Below are 20,584 nucleotides of genomic sequence, written 5' to 3'. Positions count from 1 at the left end.
TTTTTGTCACTGTGGACCAGACGGACGACCGTCTGACTAGACGGTCGTCCGTCTATTATCAGAGTAGTCACAGTGACCCAGACGGAATTTCCGTCTGGGAGACGGTCATCCGTCTAGTCACAGAATGCCAGACGGAATTTCCGTCCGGTCATCCGTCTGCAGACGGTCATCCGTCTGGGCATAAAAGGCTGACGGAATTCCGTCTGGGAGATGGATTTTTTTGGATATTGGTCTGTGCAATTCAGAATGTGTTTCTAACTTACTGGACACCAATGGCCCGACAATCTGTGTGATGTTTGGGCATTGAGGGCCTATTAGGGCCTAGTGGGAGCTAATGAGGTAGAAGTGTTCTGTGTGAACCACCTCATAGCTTTAACATGATTGCATGTTTTATTTTAATAAAACTATTTTTTATTTATGGGTCTATCAATCATGTTTCTTGCACAGAATGAAGCTAGTGTATAAGTCTATGTGGGTTTGCATGAGAATTTGATTGAATGTTTTTTTAGCATCTCTTTTGGTTTAAGTGCTTATCCCATAGGTTGACTATGCTAGTGTGATTTTTTTGTTGCATGCGTTGTGTTTTATGCTAGATTTATTGAACTCATTCTTGTATGTAATATCTCTAGAAAAATGGCTGCTACCAAGAGCATTGTTGCTGACCTCACTAAACTAGATGAGAATGAGAGGTATTATGACCTTTGGCACCGAAAGGTGCAGTATCTCCTAGAAGAATAGAACATGCTGGAAACCGTAAACTAGACCATGTCCCCACCTGAGGAAGGTACCACTACACAGTATAGCAGGAACCTTGAGCTTTACAATGCCTGGAAGAGGAAAGACCGGGTAGCCAGGATTACAATCCTGAGCTCCATGAGGGATGACCTGATGCTTCGTTATGAGAAGCATAGGACTGCAAAGTCTTTGTGGGAGGCTGTGAAGTTCCAGTATGGAGGGACTTCCACCACAAGAGGCCGCCAGCTCGGACTCACTTTTGACGGTTATAAGATGCGCCAGGGTCACACCATGAGGCAGCATATAACCATCATGTCTAACATGATTAGTGAGTTGAGCGCATGTGGGCGCCAGAAGACTGATGAGGAGCAAGTCTCCGCAGTCATCAGGTCATTGCCAAAGACTTGGGAGCATATGAAGATCTTCTTGACTCATGCTGATGAGGTCAAGACTTTCGATCAAGCTGCCAAGCACCTTGAGCTAGAGGAGGATCGGATGTTGGCCGATGTCCCTCACACTGAAGTAGTTGCTACTGAAGCAAGCACTAGTAAGGGTGCAGGCTTCAAGCGCAAGGAGAGAGCTCAACCTCAGTGGTCTAGGCAAAGTAACAGAGGTGGGAACAGAAACAAGAGTGGTTTATGAGACATGGTTTTAGAGTTGTATTTGAAAACAATTCTTTGGTTTTGTATCTGGGTGATACAGTTTATGGTTATGGTTTTCTTGATAATGGTTTCATTGTATTGGATACAATTGATTATTCATTTAATTCTAGTAATGCTTTTGTTTGCCAAAATACTGCGTGTATTGATTTGTGGCATGCTAGACTAGGACATATTGGCTTAGATAGGATGAACAGGTTGGCAAGAGAAGGTCTCTTAGGCCAAGGTTCACTATCTGATTTGCCAACCTGTGAGTCATGTCTAGCAGAAAAAGCAACTAGAAAACCATTTAAAAAGGCTTTGAGAGCCTCTCTTCCTTTAGAACTTATCCATTCAGATGTGTGTGGACCCATGAATGTGCATACTAGAAAAGGACAGTCTTATTTCATCACATTCATAGATGACTATACAAGGTATGGTCACATTTATCTAATTTCTCATAAGTCGAAGCTCCGGAATGTTTTAAGAAATTCATGAGCTTGGTTGAGAATCAGTTAGATAAAAGGATTAAAACTCTTAGAACGGATAGAGGAAGAGAGTATCTCTCCGATATGTTCAAAGGGTTATGTGATGAAAAGGGGATATCTAGACAACTTACTATTCCAAGGACTCCACAAAGAAAATGGGGTTGCTTGAGAGGAGGAATAGAACCTTGCTAGACATGGTGAGATCCATGATGGCGCAGGCAAATGTACCCATCTCTTATTGGGGAGATGCTTTGCTGACTGCGGCCTATATCCTCAACAGAGTTCCAACCAAATCGGTTCCTTCCACACCATATGAGTTGTGGACCGGAAGGAAGCCAGATTTGAATTACTTGCGCGCATGGGGATGTGCAGCATATGTTCACTCTACTTCTCACCAGTATGGAAAGCTTGGACCCGGAGAGGAAGAAAGTGTATCTTTGTGAGATATTCTGAACCCTCAAAGGGCCATGTCTTCATTGGACTAGATGAGAGTGAGAGGAGAACGGAACTTGAGTCTAGGGATGCAACATTCTTGGAGAATGATTTTCCATCTCTTTCAGGAGTTAACAAAGAATCATCGGAATTCTTTGAGATACAAGATACTGGTCTTGTCACTCCAGGGATTCAGATTCTGGATAATGAACCTGGGGTTCATCCAGAAGATCCTAGTGGGAGTGGGAGTGCAGATGTGATAGCTACCTTAGACGGTGAGCAATCTGACATGCACTTGCGCCGTAGTGGGCGCGGGCTAGTTCCTCGTCGACGTTTCGACATAGAGGATGAAGCCTACATGGTAACTCCTGAAGAGATCGACTGTGAGATGATTTCAGTCGATGAGCATGAACCAAAGAGCGTGAAGGAAGCTCTTGCGGGGTCAAGCTCAAAGGAATGGTTAAAAGCAACAAAAGGAAGAGTTGGAGTCGATGAAAGTTAATCATGTCTGGGACTTGGTTGACTTGCCGCCAGGCCGAAAGGCTATTGGGAACAAGTGGGTTCTCAAGATCAAAAGAAAGGCGGATGGATCTATTGAGAGATTCAAGGCTCGTTTAGTGGCTAAGGGCTACACCCAACGAGAGGGCGTTGATTATAAGGAAACTTTTACCCCTGTGGTTAGGTTTGCCTCAATTCGCCTCATACTAGCCATTGTTGCCCAGTTGGACTTGGAGCTTTATCAGATGGATGTAAAAACTGCTTTTCTCAATGGAGAACTTGAGGAAGAGATCTATATGGATCAACCTCAAGGCTTTGAAGCACATGGACTTGAGCGCAAAGTGTGCAAGCTTAAGAAGTCCATATATGGCTTAAAGCAAGCATCTAGACAGTGGAATGTGCGCTTCCACCAAGCTATGATGGAAAATGGTTTTTCCATGCTTGAGGAAGACCACTGTGTTTACACCAAGAGATCTGATAATAATTATGTCATTCTGACACTATACGTAGATGACATACTTATGGCTAGCAATAGCAAGGAGCTATTGGAAACCATTAAGAAATGGTTGTCCTCCGTATTTGATATGAAGGACATGGGTGAAGCAAGCTATGTGCTTGGTGTCAAGATTGTCAGAATAGGCAAAAGAGATTACTGGGTTTATCTCAAGAGACCTATATTGACAATGTCTTGACGAGATACCAAATGCACAACTGCAAACCAATTGATACTCCAGTGGAGAAGGGTTTGCATTTGAGCCTTGATATGGGTCCTAAGACTCCAGAGGAGAAAACCAAGATGGAAAGAGTTCCATATTCCAATGCAGTGGGTAGCCTTATGTACGCTATGATGTGTACTAGGCCGGATATTTTTTATGTAGTGGGTTTGGTTAGTCGATACCAATCAAACCCAGGCATAGAGCACTGGAAAGCAGTCAAGAGGATATTGAGATATCTCAGAGGAACGAGTAACTACATGTTGTGTTACCAAGGATCGGATTTGCGGTTAGTTGGCTATAGTGATGCCGACTGGGCTGGAGACATCGATGAGTGCAAATCAACCTCTGGATATGCTTTCTTGCTGAATGGCGGGGCCATTTCGTGGTGTAGCAAGAAGTAGGCTTGTATATCCCTCTCAACCATGGAAGCAGAGTATGTGGCATGCTCAACTGCGGTTCAAGAGGCTGTTTGGTTGAGAAGATTCCTTCGACATACTGGGATTGTGATGACATCCAAAGAGGCTGTCCTTGTCTACTGTGATAGTACGGCAGCTCTTAGCTATGTCAAGGACCCCAAGTATCATGGGAAGACCAAACATATACAGTTGAGATATCACTTTGTTAGAGACATTACATCAAGAAAGAAAGTTGTACTTAAGCACATATCTACTAGTTTGATGGTAGCTGACCCTCTTACCAAACCTATAGCCAAGGATGTTTTTATTTCTCATGTAAAATCCTTGGGCTTGTGTAGATTGTGACTTATTTTTGTATTGAGACTTTCTTATTAATGAGTAATATGAGTTCATTCCAGCATTTTTTTTTATTCACTTTCTGTGTGATTGTGTTTTTCCTAGCATAAAACAAGATATGTCAATAGGCAAGAGAATGGCTCACTCACACGAGCATTCGCCTCTGGTGCCTTGGAGGCGAGCAGAGATGAGACAGATTATGAATGACTTTGTGTAGGTCAATTCATAATCATGATGTCGCCTTGATTTGGAATCAAGATGAGTTTCTCTATTGTAAAGAGAATCGACATGAATGTTCCCACTATTCATGTTGCCTATAGGAGCCAGGTGCGAGTACTTTATGTGGCGCTAGGGTGGCAACAATAAAGAAACTCGAGTTAGGCGCAAGAGGTTGCGACTAGACTAAGACCTGTATGGTGTTGAGATGGACATACGTTCTATTGTATATAGAATGCTCCACCATAGCACATATATCATACTATGTGTGCTTAGCGATCATTGGAAATGAGAGGATGGATCCCTGCTCCTCTCATTGTTGAGTCCTGGACCTTATGGTCCATTAGTGTTCTTAGTGACTTTCGACGACATCATGAAACGAAGGGTTGATGTGGCTACTTTGGGGTGTTACCTATGGTCATGATAGATTCAACCTAAAGGGGCACTACCGGAAAGGAGTCAATCCTAAGTGTAGTGATGGTGCTGGGTGAAAGGAAAGGTTTGATTCAACCGCACCCTTAAAAGTGTTTGTTGGGCGCCAACCGTATGTGTTACAAAGTAGTGAACATTTTAAGGACAAGAAGGTGATCTCTCGGAGGGATCGAGATACCTTTAGTCCGGTGAGTTTGAATAAACCTAGGACACCGTGTTATACTAATGCTTATTTGATTTGTTTCTATGAGTGATGTGCCATTCTCGCCTTCTGGGGAAGGTTTCTAGTTTGGGGCTCACGCGTGTGTATATCACCGGTCGCACAACCCATTTTGCCAAGATGACTTGTGGATATTAGTGTCCGGGACACAGGTGGTCTATGTATCCGGGATACATAGTGAAGAGATCAATATATATGTATATCCGGGATATGCATGTGTGTCTGGGACACAAGAGGTCTATGTATCTCGGGATGCATAGCGAGAGATTGAATGTGTATATCTGGGATATACAAGTGTGTCCGGGACACATTGAAAGATTAACACTTGCCCTTGTGCAAGTGGGAGTTGTTGGAATTTATTAATTTGATTAATAAATTAAATGCCCAAGGGCAATATTGGAAACTCACTATTAGGGCGGTTACAAAATAGGGTTATATATTTTGGTAACCACCGCATTAGTGAAAAAGTAACTGAGTGATTCATTCGCACGAGCGAATCTCTGAGAAACGGCGGCTCCATCTCTCTCTCCCTCTCTCTTAGAATCGCAAGCTTAGAAATTCTTCTTTCCTAGTATTTGATCTTCATTCCATTAATCCACGGCATTTGGGTTGTGGATATTATTCCCTTTCCCTGTGATTGTGGAATCTCGCCGGTAAATCTTTGGTGGTGGAACGAGAACGTGGATCTAGACTTCCGCTGCGAATACTTCAAGTAAGGGAAAGCGAATCCAGGTAAGGAATCTTTTCCCCATCAATTAATTGAATTGAATTACTTTTGATGTATTACCAACAGTTAGTCTTGGCATTAAGTTGGAGTGGGAGTAATATAGTTGAACACAAAAGCAGGATGATATGGGTTGAGAAGATTATTGAAGTTAGTTTCTGGATAGATATCTGGATGGATATAGCTTGTGAGTGCCTTAATTTTTCTAATGGTGGAATAGTTGGTTACTAATGTTCTTAATTCTGTGAGCTATCATGCAATGGACGAAAATTTAGTTGTGTTTGTGTCTATTTTCAGGCATTGTTTCTGTCTATTTTCAGACGAAAATTAATGACCTGAAGAGAAATCAACCGACAACTGTATGAAATCTAGTGTTTCTAACCTTTCTCACTCTCCTTCAAATTTTTGTGATGTTATTTATAGTTTTTGGTTCAATTATTACTAGTATCACTATGAATTGTATGCATTCTACACATTGATATGATCATTAGTTACCTTGTACTTCCCTATCACTAGTAATAAAGTTCTTGCAATCTTGCATTGGAAGTTTGAACAGATTGAGGAGACTTGTTTAGTTACTAGTTCAAAGCCTGAGAAATAATTATATCTGTAGAATTTACTTCTGAATTGATGAGTTAATATATATATATATATATATATATATATATATATATATATATATATATATATATATATGTATATTTTTTTTTTTTTTTTTTTTTTTTTTTTTTTGTACCATGCAGGAAAGGAGGAAGACTATAGATATCTGGGAGCCAATTATCAAACCAGCAAGCAAATATTCACCTCTTTAGGATCATCAACAGCTGCTTCTCCGTTGGCAACTACTGTCCCTCAAAAATTCAAGGTCTTAGTGTTGGGGAGAACTGGTGTTCCTTATTCCAACTTCAACGTCTCTCACTTGAAGAGAAGGCACTAAAGTAGTTAAGGACAAAAACCAAGAAGATGTGGTGATTTCTTCAGTCGTTTCATTTGCAAGGCCAGACAAATTGAAGTTAGATGAATACATTAATTGTTACCCATTCATAGACATTTGATACATAGTGTATTAAATATATTTCATGATTTTCTACCAATTTCATGATTGCCCCTCTTCTTTTCTCCTTCCGATTTCAATTGATTTTTTTTTTGGTAAACAGTACTTCATTCATTAAAGAAGAAAAAGTACAAACACACAGCTGCATGAGAACACAAAGTTCACACCGAACCAAGGAGCAGAAAGCGACCAAACTGTCATACATGCAATAGACAAGGTCATCTTGAGTAAGGGATGGGTCAAGCCCAATATACTCTTAGAAATAGAGCTGCAACAGATACAGCACCAAATAAGCACAAGCACCCACAAAGGGAAACAAAATACACGCCTCAAGGGCGGAATTTCAATTGATTTTGGTTTCTTGGTTCTTTGTTTTTCTTGTTTGTTGATCTTCATTTTACTCAGTGATGGCTTCTGTAGATGTTGAGTTTCGGTGCTTCTTCAGTGGTCTCGCATTGGGCGACTGATGATCTAATCCTTGCATAGAGCTTTATTATTATTTTTTATCATATTTTCATAGACAATTTAGGTTGTATATTATCTAATGATTTAAGTTTAAAAGAATTGCCTTTAACCAGGAAAAAAAACCTCGTTATTATTTTGATCGTGTTGTTCCAAGTAATTTGGTTCTGCTCACTATTTGTTAATTGTGATACTGTGGTGAAACTTAAGTTTTTCTATCGGAGTATAATCCATTAATTTGGATCTCCAAAACTTGCCACATCAGTTATTCAAAGTAAAATGAAATAAGTTTATTCCTAAGAATAACTCATTTAAATTGAAACCACATTAACTTTTACGTTACATGGGGAAAAACCAACCCTAATTTTGTACGCAATAGACTTCTTACCAAACAAAATTAACACCCAATAGACTACTATATATTTAATTTAAAAGAAAAAAAAAAACAAAAACAAAAACAAAATCCTTTCCACACATACACAAATGTTTATCAGATAATGATTCAATTTGGCCTCTAAACCTATGCTTGAGGTGGCATCAGATAGCTAGCTTTTAATCTCGGTGTTTCTCATCTTTTAATTTTAGACTGAATATGCTTTGTGCTAAAGTAGAGACAATCACAAGTGCCTCTCTTTTTCTCTTCATCACCAATTCTCATCCTTCAAATTTTGGTTTCTTTGAAAAAACAAACAACCCAGATTGTTAAATATAAGGATATATGCCCATTTTAGTGAAACGGCATGGTGCCGTTTCACACCCCCGCGAAACGGCACCACACCTTTTCGTCACTGTGATGAAAAGGCATGGTGCCCTTTTGCAGGTGTTGAAAACAGCACCATGCCTTTTTAAATTTTAAAGGGATGTATGTCATTTTAGTGAAATGGCATGGTGCCGTTTCACACCCCCGCGAAATGGCACCAGCCTTTTCGTCACTGTGAGGAAAAGGCATGGCGCCCTTTTGCAAGCGTTGAAAACGGTACCATGCCTTTTTAAAGTCAAAGGATATGCCCATTTAAGTGAAACTGCATGGTGTCGTTTCACACCCATGCAAACGGCACAATGCCTTTTCGTCACTGTGATGAAAAGTCATGGTGCCCTTTTGCAGGCGTTGGAAACACAGCACCATGCCTTTTTAAATTTTAAAGGGATACATGTATTTTAGTGAAATGGCATGGTGCCGTTTCACACTCCCGCAAAACGGCACCACACCTTTTCGTCACTGTGCCTTTTTGCAAGCGTTGGAAATGACACCATGCCATTTTAAAGTTTAAAGGATATATGTCCATTTAAGTGAAACGGCATGGTGCTGTTCACACCCACGCGAAATGGCACCACGCCTTTTCGTCACTGTGATGGAAAGGCATGGCGCCCTTTTGCAGGCGTTGGAAACGGCACCATGCCTTCTTAAATTTTAAAGGGATGTATGTCATTTTAGTGAAACGGCATGGTGCTGTTTCACACTCCCGCGAAACGGCACCATTCTTTTTGTCATTGTGATGAAAAGGCACGGTGCCCTTTTGTAGGTGTTGGAAACGGCACCATGCCTTTTTAAATTTTAAAGGGATATATGTCATTTTAGTGAAACAGCATAGTGTTGTTTCACACTCCCGCGAAACGGCACCACGCCTTTTCGCCACTGTGAAAAGGCATGGTGCCTTTTTGCAGGTGTTGGAAACGGCACCATGCCTTCTTAAATTTTAAAAGGATATATGTCCATTTTAGTTCACACCCCCGCGAAACGGCACCACGCCTTTTCGTCACTTGACCAAGATGTGCTCTTTTCTAATTTTTCCCCCCATTTTTTATGCTTTTTATTTGTGGTTGGGACTTAGAAGAGAGCATTAATCAAGTCCCCAAGATGTAAATAAGCTCTGGTGTTACGCAATATGTACGTTATCATTTTCATGACTGCTCTACCACACCATTCAAGCCATGTCCATTACAACAACACAACCCCACGAATCATTTCTTAATCAACACCGAATTTGGAGTTGAAGGAAAATAATTGACAAGTTCTATTTCATCCACAACAAAGACATCGTCATTATAGAATTCCAACTGTCTGTTGAAGCCTTTCAACCCTGCAAGGATAATGAAGCGTCCAGTAGGAGGTAAGAAAAGGCGTGGTGTCGTTTACCTTCCAACTATCCATGGAAGCCTTTACTCTTCTTCTTTTTTCCCCTCACCCTTCATCACAACCACCACAGCAACAACCAAGCTTGCATCCTGTCCCGAACCTTCCCATCCCTGCAACCCCAGCCCTATCCTCTCTATTCTACAACCACCACATTACATTGCAACTCCTGTAACCAGCCCCATCTAAAACCCATACTAACAAGAAAACAATAGAAATTCCATTAATAATTTATTAATTCAAGCACAACTAGTGAAGCCTACTTATAGGCTTATAGCTTGGCTAAGCTTCACAAAATAAGACATCTCAAAAGTCGACCACTATAGCTCGAACCTAGCATTAATCCCTGGTTATGTGTCATCTACCAAAACAATATCATCAGAAAAATGCATAAAACAAGGAACCATAGATCCAAAATGGGTACTTAGCATGAACCTGAAGAACGACTTTACCAACAAAATATCATTCTCAAATTTGCTTCAATCAAGTTACAAAATACATGTCCAGAATTTGTATGAACAATTTGTAGTTCTATTTCCTCAAATCATAATATTACATTTCCAACATACGAAATGGTTACAAACAGAGCCATTTGAAATGGTTACAAACAGAGCCATATGAAATGGTTACAAACAGAATTTGTATGAACAATTTGTAATTTTAGACTGCTTCTTGTGCACATACTTCACTGCTGCAATTTTAGAAATGCGTTCATGGCAGTTCACTTGCGTTGCACCAACATTAGCTTCAACCTATATGCCAATCAAAGATAAACTTGTGAGAAGTTCACAATTCACAGTACTACTGCTATGCTTCATGTTTTTAAATACAAAAGTCTAGAATCATACACCTAAACTAGGGTACAAAGTTGAAGCATAAAAATGACAAAAATAAAATATGCTTTACAAAAAAATGGAATATAGCAAAACGCATATCTTTCCTTAACCATTTACAACATGTTAGGTGGCCAACTAGAATTAACTTCAGCTAAAAATATTTCCTGCATGAGCAAAAGAGGTCTATTGCATCAATAAACTTAAATATAAAAGCTCAAGGCCCATAAAACTTGATCATTAATAGCAGAAGAAACTATATTCATAAACAGAGCTATAGCTATAGCAGAAAATTATGTAATAGCAGAAATTATGTAACTCCTAGAAACAGAGCTGTAGTAACATCATATTTAGTAGAAAATAGAGAAGTACAAAAAAAAAGAATGCAAGGCTACCTGTTAATCAAGTAAAACAGATACCAAAGTTACTGGAAACATGTTCTAATACTTCGGGTGAGTGAGCTGCTTGAAGGGATCCCTAACCTCCAACAAACTACTTCACAGTTCACTCACTGTCCTGAGACAGTCAAAAGGGATCTAGAGCATTAAATCCCCCCTTTTTAGGGGGAGAAAGAATGTTATGATATTTAAACTCATTCCAAGTTGAGCCACTTCAAATGAAATGACCCAAAAAGCACCATTGAACCTATGGATTAAGTAAAAGGCATTGAAAAGAAAATATGACCAGATAATCAGCTACTTACAGATTCACTGGTTGAAAACATTAGATCAATAGTAGTTCAAAATCAAGGGAAACAAGATTGTTTAACATCTACCAAGCCACCATAATGCTTTCTATTTTCAAAAACAACATGACTTGTTTTAACCTTGACAAGATAAAAATACTACAACATGAATGTAACGTTCAAACACAAGCACACCATTGGTAGTCAAAATATCATCAAAATTTATAAGAAATTAGTTACATTCATAGTGCATAGAAGAAGCAGCATCATACCCCATGAATTTCAAAATTTGGAAAAGTGTGAGAATGAATTGTTCAGAGGGAAGCACAATCATTCAAGATACAAGAAAGAAAAGATAGAAAATATTATGCAAAATATATAGGGCAAGCATTGAAGGTTTTATAGCTTACCAACGAAGCGAAATGCAGGATGCGTTGCAGAAAGCCAAATACGTTTGCAGGATGGAGTGAAGAAGAAAACGATATAATTGCCAAATCGTCCCACACATAGGCCTGAACTACCAAAAGCTTACCCCTTGCATTTATCTCTCTTTTGCATAAAACAGTTCTATTTTAATTTTTTATTTCGATTCTCAGAGGTCAAATAATTGGGGAAAGCAGAAATCTAACATGCAAGTGATCCAATTGGGTTGCCCTCTTGACTCTGCAAGTTAGATTTTATCTTATTTTTTAATAAAATTTCGACTCATTGTTACCCACGAAAGCACAAAATCTATATAAACACCACCACCCCTAAAATATATATTACCAGCTAGTTCAGAACTTGTTAGCAACTTTCTATTGTATTATATTTTGCAAATGTCCTTCCCTCAAGGAGATTCCTATGGCATCATACAGGGTCTATGACGCAAATCAAGCATCACAACTTACAAAACACAGAGTCCAAACTCTTGGCAGGAAATGAGCTATTATACCCCTTCCCCTTTCACAGGATAAGCACATACATAAACATCTATAATATAGGCTATGGACATTGGAAAACAAGGTAAACAATCTATATCTATTCAGAAACTAACTTCAATAATCTTCTCAACCCATATCGTCATGCTTTTTTGTTGAACATGTGGCAAGGCACTCCAATTAATAACTGTAAACATCCAAAACAAGATGTCATCATCAAAAAAGTAGTAATAGTAACAACTGAAACAACATAATAGAATGAAACATATTCATACCATCCCATCTTAGACCATGGAGATTGTTCAGTGCTAAAATCAAACTAGGGGTATATTGGATATTCATAATTTGTTATGCATAATTCTGTACAGTTCAGCATAATTTTGTGTCTTTTTGCAACTTAAGTGGCTACATGGTATTGATTGGGGTCTTGGCCAGCCAATTTATTCCATCCATGACTCCTCTTCTCTAATCTAGTTAATTCTCTCGTCTCTCCTCTTAACTTCTCAGTGCTGTTTTCTTAGTTCAATAGTTGGTACTGTGACAAAGACCATGTTCTTCTAGCAAGACTAGCATAGTTATCATGATGCAGCCAAGACTTCTGGTGCATTGCCACCTTGTTGGTATTGCATTGGTTTTTAAGACAGTCTCCAATATTGTGGTTGCCTTGCCTTGATAACTATGTCTTCTAGATAGTTAACATTCCAAAAACACTCTTTTTAACTGAAGAAGGAGAAACCCTTGCCCTGGAGGGGTCTCTTCACAAGCAAACCAATGTTTTGATAGTCATACAGATTCAGATATGACTCTTTAGTTGATATTTATATATTTAAAAGGACTGACCTTATCAGTTTACAACTACCATATTGAACCTAGCAATTGCTTCAATAGAATCCCAACCATCTCTTAATAAGAGTAAAGAAAGGTTATGGATCCTTCTTATTCCTCTACGATGTGTTTTCTCCCTTCTTCTTTACCCTTCTTCATTTTTCCCTTCTAGTGTGTAATGCAACATTGTCAAAGTAAATAGGTAGTAAACAAAGAAAAAGAAAAAAGTTAAAGATGCTTTTATACCCCTGGTTTGTTAAGAGAGGAACAAAGCAAAATTATTAACAAGAAAATTAGTGGTTAGCACAGTTCATCATTCGGGTGGGGGGATTTAAACTATGAACAATTAAAACCAAGTTTGGTGTACTCTGATTTAGGCAATGGGAAGCCGAATAAAACCCCATCTCACCATTCTGCTTGGCAGGATCCAAAATTATGGCCCAAACACCATGTTCAATAAAAGTAAGAAGAAAAGAGGGACTATATTTGTACTACAATCACCAGCCATAAGAATGAAAAATGTTCTAAAAGAGTAGTATAAACAATGTTAGTATACACAACTGATGCTTTCCAGATCTAGCTATTTTTTAGTATGATAAGTCATCTAATGACCCGAATCCATGAATCTAGGTAGTGGCTCTAGTAGGGCTGATTGGTAACCGTTCTAGATTGTTATCTTCTAAATGGATGTGACCCCACGGTCATCATGCTCCCGGAACACTATGAGTAAAGGATTGTATTTCCTATTCCTTATTTTCAATTTTTTTTCCGGGTTGGTTGGGTTGTTTAGGAGGGGTGGGGACTGGGATTGTAAAAAATTGCCTCTGTCTAAGATTTTATTAACTTTCTCATAAGGGACTGACCATCATATTTACTAGAAAGCACTTACACAATCTTTTGCTTCCTCTCCAACTTTTCCAATCTGATCTAAGGTAGGGGGTTTTTCTGTTAACTCTAAAGATACATCAATGCCTATAAAAGAGTGAAGACATCATGTTCATCAAATCATATTCCTTAGGAAAAAGTATTGGCTATGACAATAGACATCTCTCTCTTTAGTCCGAGGCTTCACCGCTGAAAACATCAATTAAAACCATACATATATTTCAAACCTTCTACAATTACTTTGCAAACTGCTGGATGCACTCAATCAGGACAAGAAATGTGAATCACACAGAAGAAAGGACGAATCTCCATTGGTATTGGTGAAAAGGAAAATGGAGATTGATACTTACTAGCTAACTGTAATCGAGAGCAGGATTTGTAATGACTTTCCTATTCCTATTCTAGAACATCAGTTTCCATCCAATGAAGGGCAGGTTTAGATGCCTCAAACTTACCTCTTGATTTTGCTTGTTCGCAGGCTGTTTATCTCTTAGAAATCTGTCGCAGGATCTCTCTCACAAATCCGCAGGTTATCTCTCTCCTCCAAGTTAGGCTCAAACGAGAATGAAGAAGAACAGGGTAAGTTTCCCTAGATTTTAGGAATGTTGAGTTCGTCATTGGAAGAGGACTCTCTCTCTTTCTTAGGTTTCATTCGCAAGGAAATGAAGAAGACGAAATGAAAAAGAAGATTAGTTCCCTCGATTTTTTCATTTCAAATTGCTTCTTTGAACCGGTTTGTTTTTTAGCCGAACCGAATGAACCACGTGAGCCGACCCAATGAACCGATTATTTCACTTAAAACCAAAAAACCTCACATGTTGTAAATTAATGGCTGAATTTTTATTTGCTGGCTCAATCTGAGCCGTTCGCAACTCAGTGCTGCACATTTAATGTGTAGCACTGAAGCAAGACCCCAAGCAAAATCCTATTTGATGTAATACCCCAATTCCCAAAATATAATATTGATTGTTACCAGCGAAAAAAATAAGGTCTTGGCAGAGCTACGTGCTACTTGAGAAGCATACTGTCATCACCAGTGCCATCAATGCAAGTAACTTTCCTCCACACAAATCAATCCACCAAAATAAGGATTTCTTTACAAAACAATATTGGATATTAAAAAAATTGTTCTTTCCACATCTGGTTAGATCCTTCCGTCCAAAATCATATATAGATATCCATATTACAAAACCTTATTTACAAAACAATGGATATTGAAAAGATTGTTCTTTCCACATATGGTGAGATCCTTCCGTGCAAAATCATGTATGGGAATCCATATTACAAAACCTTAATTTAAATTTTCACTGAAAGCTCTCTCTCTCTTCCCCTTCCCCTTCCCCCCGCCGCCCCCAACCTTGCAAGGAGTAGAACGGATGGTGGATTGTTGGTGCTTTGAATAATCTGCATTTGTGACTCGGCCTTGAATCACTAAGTATTCTATAGCTGGATCTCTTCTGTGTTTGTCTAGAACTGAATTATGTTTGTGTGTGATTGATTGACTGTGCCTGTGGGGGAAGCTGAGAAGAGACCAAAGAGGTGTGGTTCTGGCAATTTCAGACTTATTGTTGGAAATATCTATATCTTTCTTATCGTCTCAAGTTCTGCCGAATTATTCTATTGTGGTTTGTAGAGATGCGTAGAAGTCCATATAGACTTATTGAATTGTAACCTTTCCTTTAATGCATTTAGATAAAATTGAAAAGGATTTCAAATTGGTCATTAGCAGGCCTTTATGTACATTTGATTCTATCTCTTTTCGGTTAATCTCTCAAAGAATTTATCTGATTCCTCCAAACTCTGGATGTTAGGACTCTTGAACCTAATGATTCTACTTCCATGCATCTCTCTGAAACGCTATGAAACCGGAACCATCAATCACTATCTGTCTCTTCCCCTCAAACAACTAATTAATATCATTTCCTTGTTTCAGACTGTATAAACAGAGGTCACAATGAAGCATAAACCATCAGTAGTTCTACGGCCTATTTGTCTTCTCATCACTCTGGTGCTTCCTTCATAACCATTCTTCTTTCTTTCCTGTTATACTGGCGTACCTATCTTTATAAAATTGAAACCTGACCTGACTACACACATTTCACATTGAAATGAAGGTACTGGTGGTTTTCTTGGTTCCGAGTCTACAAGCTGCAACGTGGTATGTTATGGCCAGTCGAATGGAGCGCATCGTCAAGAAGGTCTTCGAGAGTTCTCAAAGTGGTTCATCGCCAGCAATTCAAACTGAAGAAAGATCATTGCACCCATTTAAATCTTCAGCTTTTAATCTAGCCAGAGTGTTAACGGCATCACTTAATGGGACTGATTCCACATTTTCTACAGTTGAAACCAAGGTTTGTACAACCAATTTCATAATAGAAGCTGTGTTATGCATATTTGAAAGGAAGACATAACAGCAACTAATACTTGTTGCAGGTGGCTCCTAAGCTGTTTTTAGCATTTTTGACAATTCCAAACTTATCTCAAATTTCATATATTGGAATAGATGGTCTTGTATTCTCATACCTCCATGATGAAAATCAAATTCTTGCTATTTATTCAAACACTACACATAGTTCAACTGTGGTTACACCAAATGCTACAATGACAACCTGGTACAAGCAATCCGTAAATAGAGAAACTGGCAAGCCATATGGAGAAGCAAATTTTATGGATTCAATGGTCAATGTTAGCGCAAGTTGGTTTCAAGAAGCCTTGAGTAGTTCAACTGGGTATATCTCGTTAGGGAAAAAATGGAACAATGATCAAGCTCTTCTATTGCTTCATACTGCTGCTATGGACGGAATTGGTGTCTTGTCTCTCGGCTTCTCAGCAATGAAAACCTTCTCTGGTGTAGACTTTTATGGTAGGCCATCATACTTGGCTACTGAAGATGGTTTTTCAGTCCAACAAATGGAACAAACTGCAAATTCAACAGATCAGGTTTCTAAGATTTGTGCATATCCCTTTCTTTCTCAATATATGAGTTGACAAGAATGGTTTATAAATAAATATTTTGGATTAGAAAAATTATACTTCGAAATAAAAATCCGTACTTAATGAAAATGCTTCACTTCAATTATATACTCTATTTTCCTCAATCCATGACAACCCAGTACTTATATCATTTTCTTGTTCTTGATTTTCTTAGGTATGTGGACATGGCATTGCACCTGAAAGATTAATTAGTATTGTTCGTAAGAATAGCAAGCTTGCAATTGGGTTTTTGTTAGCAATGATCCTATCATTGGTTATTTCTTTTTCTTTCATCTTCTTCGTAATTATAAGAGCAGCAAGACGAGAAATGTTGTTACGTGTAAAATTGATAAAGCAAATGGAGATAACTCGACAAGCAGAAAGAAAGAGTATGAACAAGAGCCTTGCTTTTGCTAGTGCTAGCCATGATATACGTTCTGCTTTGGCAACAATTACTGGTTTGATTGATTTTTGTTATGAAAAAGTTCATCTTGCATCATTAAAGATGAACCTGTTACAAATCAATAATTGTGTAGAGGATCTTTTAGGTAAGTTCAATTACCAAATCTGTTTTGATTTTGTATTGAAGATTTATTTATTTTTGTTTGATTTTATGTTCAATACTAACAATAATTTGCTTAAGAGAATATCTAATAATAAGACTTGTCATAACTTCATTTCATATGTTAAATCTTGGTAGTGGGTTCATCAAGCCATATACTATATAATTGTTAATCTTGAACATGTACAGAAACAGCCCAAGTTTTTTCACAAATTTACTTTGCTTTATGAATTTGTATGTTAGGGTGACATTTTGAAGCTATCGAATTGATCAAATAACTATGCTTGTTGCTACGTTTATCTCAGGGATATTGGGTTCTATCTTGGATACAAGTAAAGTTGAAGCTGGAAAGATGCAACTCGTGGAGTATGAATTTGATTTGGTAGAACTCTTGGAAGATGTGGTAGATTTATATTGTAATGATGGTATCAGGAAAGGCATTGATGTGGTCTTGGATCCTTGTGATGACTCCATTTTCAAGTTCTCTATGGTTAAGGGTGACGGTGGTAAACTTAAGCAGATCTTAAGTAACCTTCTCAGCAATGCCATAAAGTTTACAACTGAGGGGCATGTGTCACTTCGAGCTTGGATAAAGAAAGCAAGCTTTGAAAACGCTGTACTTGCTTCAAATCAAAATGGGATGTGGAGGTTTCTGTCACAGCTGGTTTACAGGAAGACAAAAACTTATAATAACTTCAACACCCTCCATCAAATTCCGAAAGATTCAAATATGGTGGAAGTTGTATTTGAGGTGAATGATACCGGGAAGGGAATTCCAAAGGAGATGCAAAGCTACATATTTGACAATTTTGTCCAAGTCAAGGAAACAGCACTTGGACAAGGAGGTCATGGATTAGGGCTTGGAATTGTTCAATCACTGGTAAGCTCAAACAAATATAATTGGATTGTTTATTTATGAGTATGAATTTGGTCTATTTCATTCAAAAGTTTAGTGGATTGATCTTACGTATTTTTGATTATTTGGTTTTGTTCTTGTATTAACTTCTCTACATTTGCGTAAAAGGTACGCCTAATGGGTGGTGAAATCCGAATCATTGATAAAGAACATGGTGAAAAGGGCACTTGTTTTAGATTCAATATTTTCTTAGCTGCATGTGGAGCTACAACTTCAACCACCATAGGAGGAGAAGAGAATTCATTGCAGAGGAGTATCTCAAATAATTTGGAGCAGAATTCTGGGTTACATATCCGGCGACAAACTTCCAAAGAAAGCTCTCATGTTGTTCTCTTCATTCAAAGCAATGAGAGGAGAAGAATCTCTCAGAGGATAATTGAAAACCTTGGCATTACAGTATCCATTGTTAATTGTTGGGAACATCTTTCTCATACCCTCGAGACAATTAAACAGAAAGCAAACGTCAACCATCTAAGCCCTTCAGGAAAATCTGAGTTTGGGTCACCTGTTGACAGACCTAGAGTACAAGCAAAAGATGGATTATTCAGAAATACTAAATTCACATTGCTTGTAGTAGATGTTGGTGGAGGACCATTTTTAGAGATGCATTCTATCATTGCTAATTTTTATAGGGATCTCTATAATACAGGTGTTGTGGTTGTTTGGTTAGACAAGCCAATTATTCAGAGCTCTCATCCGGAAGGCCTTCAAGAGGATATTTTACTCCATTATGAATATGTCATAGCAAAACCCCTCCATGGTTCACGTTTATATCAATTGCTTGGAATTCTTCCAGAATTCGGGGGCAATGTTGAAGGTGATCTGTTGAAACAAAAGGGTAAATCATTCACACAGATTCATTTGGATCCTGGTCCATCTACTCAAAAACATAATTCCAAAGCTAAATCTCGGCCATTGCTATCCCAAGGTGAGTATTTTCCATTAGCGGAAAGAAAGTCTTGGTTGTTGAAGATGTTGAGCCTTTGCGCGAAGTGGCTATTGCTTTTCTTACTCGTAACGGTGCAACAGTTGATTCCTGTGTGAATGGAAAACAAGCAGTAAAACAAGTTTCTAAGGCATTGGATGAAAGAAATTCGAGTTCAAAGGCAGCTCATGGGACTCTACCTTACGATTTTATTTTGATGGACTGTGAGGTAAATATTTTTCGGTTACCTTTATCTTCAAGAATGATAACTTAGAGAAATAATTTAAATGTGATTGCTATCATTTCTAAATTGGAAATCCACATAATTAGTGGAATATGCTGAGTGGAAATCTATGTTAAATAAGATAAAGCTAGAAGATGGCCCGCAAAATCTATGTTACTAGTGAATGTTCAATATTCATATATGAGAGTTCTTTTCTACAATTTTAGTGCAAATGGGGTAATATAGAGTTGCCTTTTCTTTGCAATAATCTACAAAAATGAGAAGTATGTATTTTGAAGGCTCTACAAATTATCTTTCAAAGTATCACAATTGATTTTACTCATTTTTTATAATATGCATGATTCCATTTGTAGTCACCCTGGAAACTCTTTTTGTTTGAGAAACCCCAAGAATGCTACTTAATTCTGCAAATTCTTGAGAAATAGTTTTAACCCATCTTTCTTATTTGTTGTAGTAATTAAAGTCGTGGGTTGTTTGTTTATGATTGAATTTGTATGTAATTTATTATGCAACTTAAGTTTGATTACTTGTAAATAAAATGCTTTATGTAAGTTCTTTTAACATTGCTGTCTTACTGAATAGGTGCCCGTAATGCTACTTAATTCTACTTGATTGGATTTGCATGTAATTTATTATATAACTCTAGTTTGATTACTCGCAAATAAACTGCTTTGTGTAAACTTTTTAACATTGTTTTTTTACTGAACAGATGCCAGTAATGGATGGCTATGAAGCAACCAAGATGATACGCTTAGAGGAGAAGAGATATGGTATTCACATCCCCATTGTAGCATTAACAGCTCATGCAACAGCTGAAGAATCAACTAAAATTATCCCATCAGGAATGGATTTTCAGTTAACTAAACCACTAAAGCAGGATAAACTCTTGGGTTTACTTCACAATATAAGTTTGTAAAATCTCTCTTTCTCTCTATAACACAATTGTTGAATTATCAAGAAGTAAATGTACTTCTCAGATAGAGGAAAGGGGACATTGTTTAATTAAATCATCAGCCTTGTTGCCTATCTTTCCAACTTGTTGAATATTAAAAACCTATGTAATTTTTTGAATTTATCTTTTCCATCTACTTAGGTATTCTAACTTGTAATGAACTATTAATATCTCAAGCAAGATCTATGTTGTGTCTTAGATCTGATCTTGGTCCCAACCTAATTGGATTGACTCCCAATCGTTCTCCCGAGTAAGAAGTTGATGAAACCTGCAAAAGAGGTTAGATGCGGGCCAGCCAGGATGCCAGGCAAACGCCTCCGATGGCTAAGTTAGTTGGGGATTAGATTAAGGTCCCAAGTAAGT

The 20,584-nt window shown here is 38.1% G+C and overlaps 1 protein-coding gene across 1 annotated transcript; it reads left to right on the top strand.

The window, feature by feature from the left end:
* The first annotated feature begins 15,603 nt into the window (after positions 1-15,603).
* On the top strand, positions 15,604-20,185 carry LOC149022633 (histidine kinase CKI1-like). Its single transcript, XM_089147318.1, is given in 9 exon segments — positions 15,604-15,657; positions 15,764-16,000; positions 16,083-16,589; positions 16,798-17,170; positions 17,490-18,064; positions 18,209-18,338; positions 18,390-19,043; positions 19,046-19,254; positions 19,979-20,185. Coding segments are annotated over 9 exon segments (2,946 nt in total).
* Positions 20,186-20,584: the final 399 nt, after the last annotated feature.

Source organism: Hakea prostrata, chromosome 3 (assembly GCF_041222555.1).
Source record: "Hakea prostrata isolate BN-2017 chromosome 3, UWA_Hpros_2, whole genome shotgun sequence".
In the NCBI taxonomy this organism is placed as follows: domain Eukaryota; kingdom Viridiplantae; phylum Streptophyta; class Magnoliopsida; order Proteales; family Proteaceae; genus Hakea; species Hakea prostrata.
The sequence above is the reverse complement of the archived record's forward strand: the minus strand, read 5'-3'. Positions and strand labels throughout refer to the sequence as shown.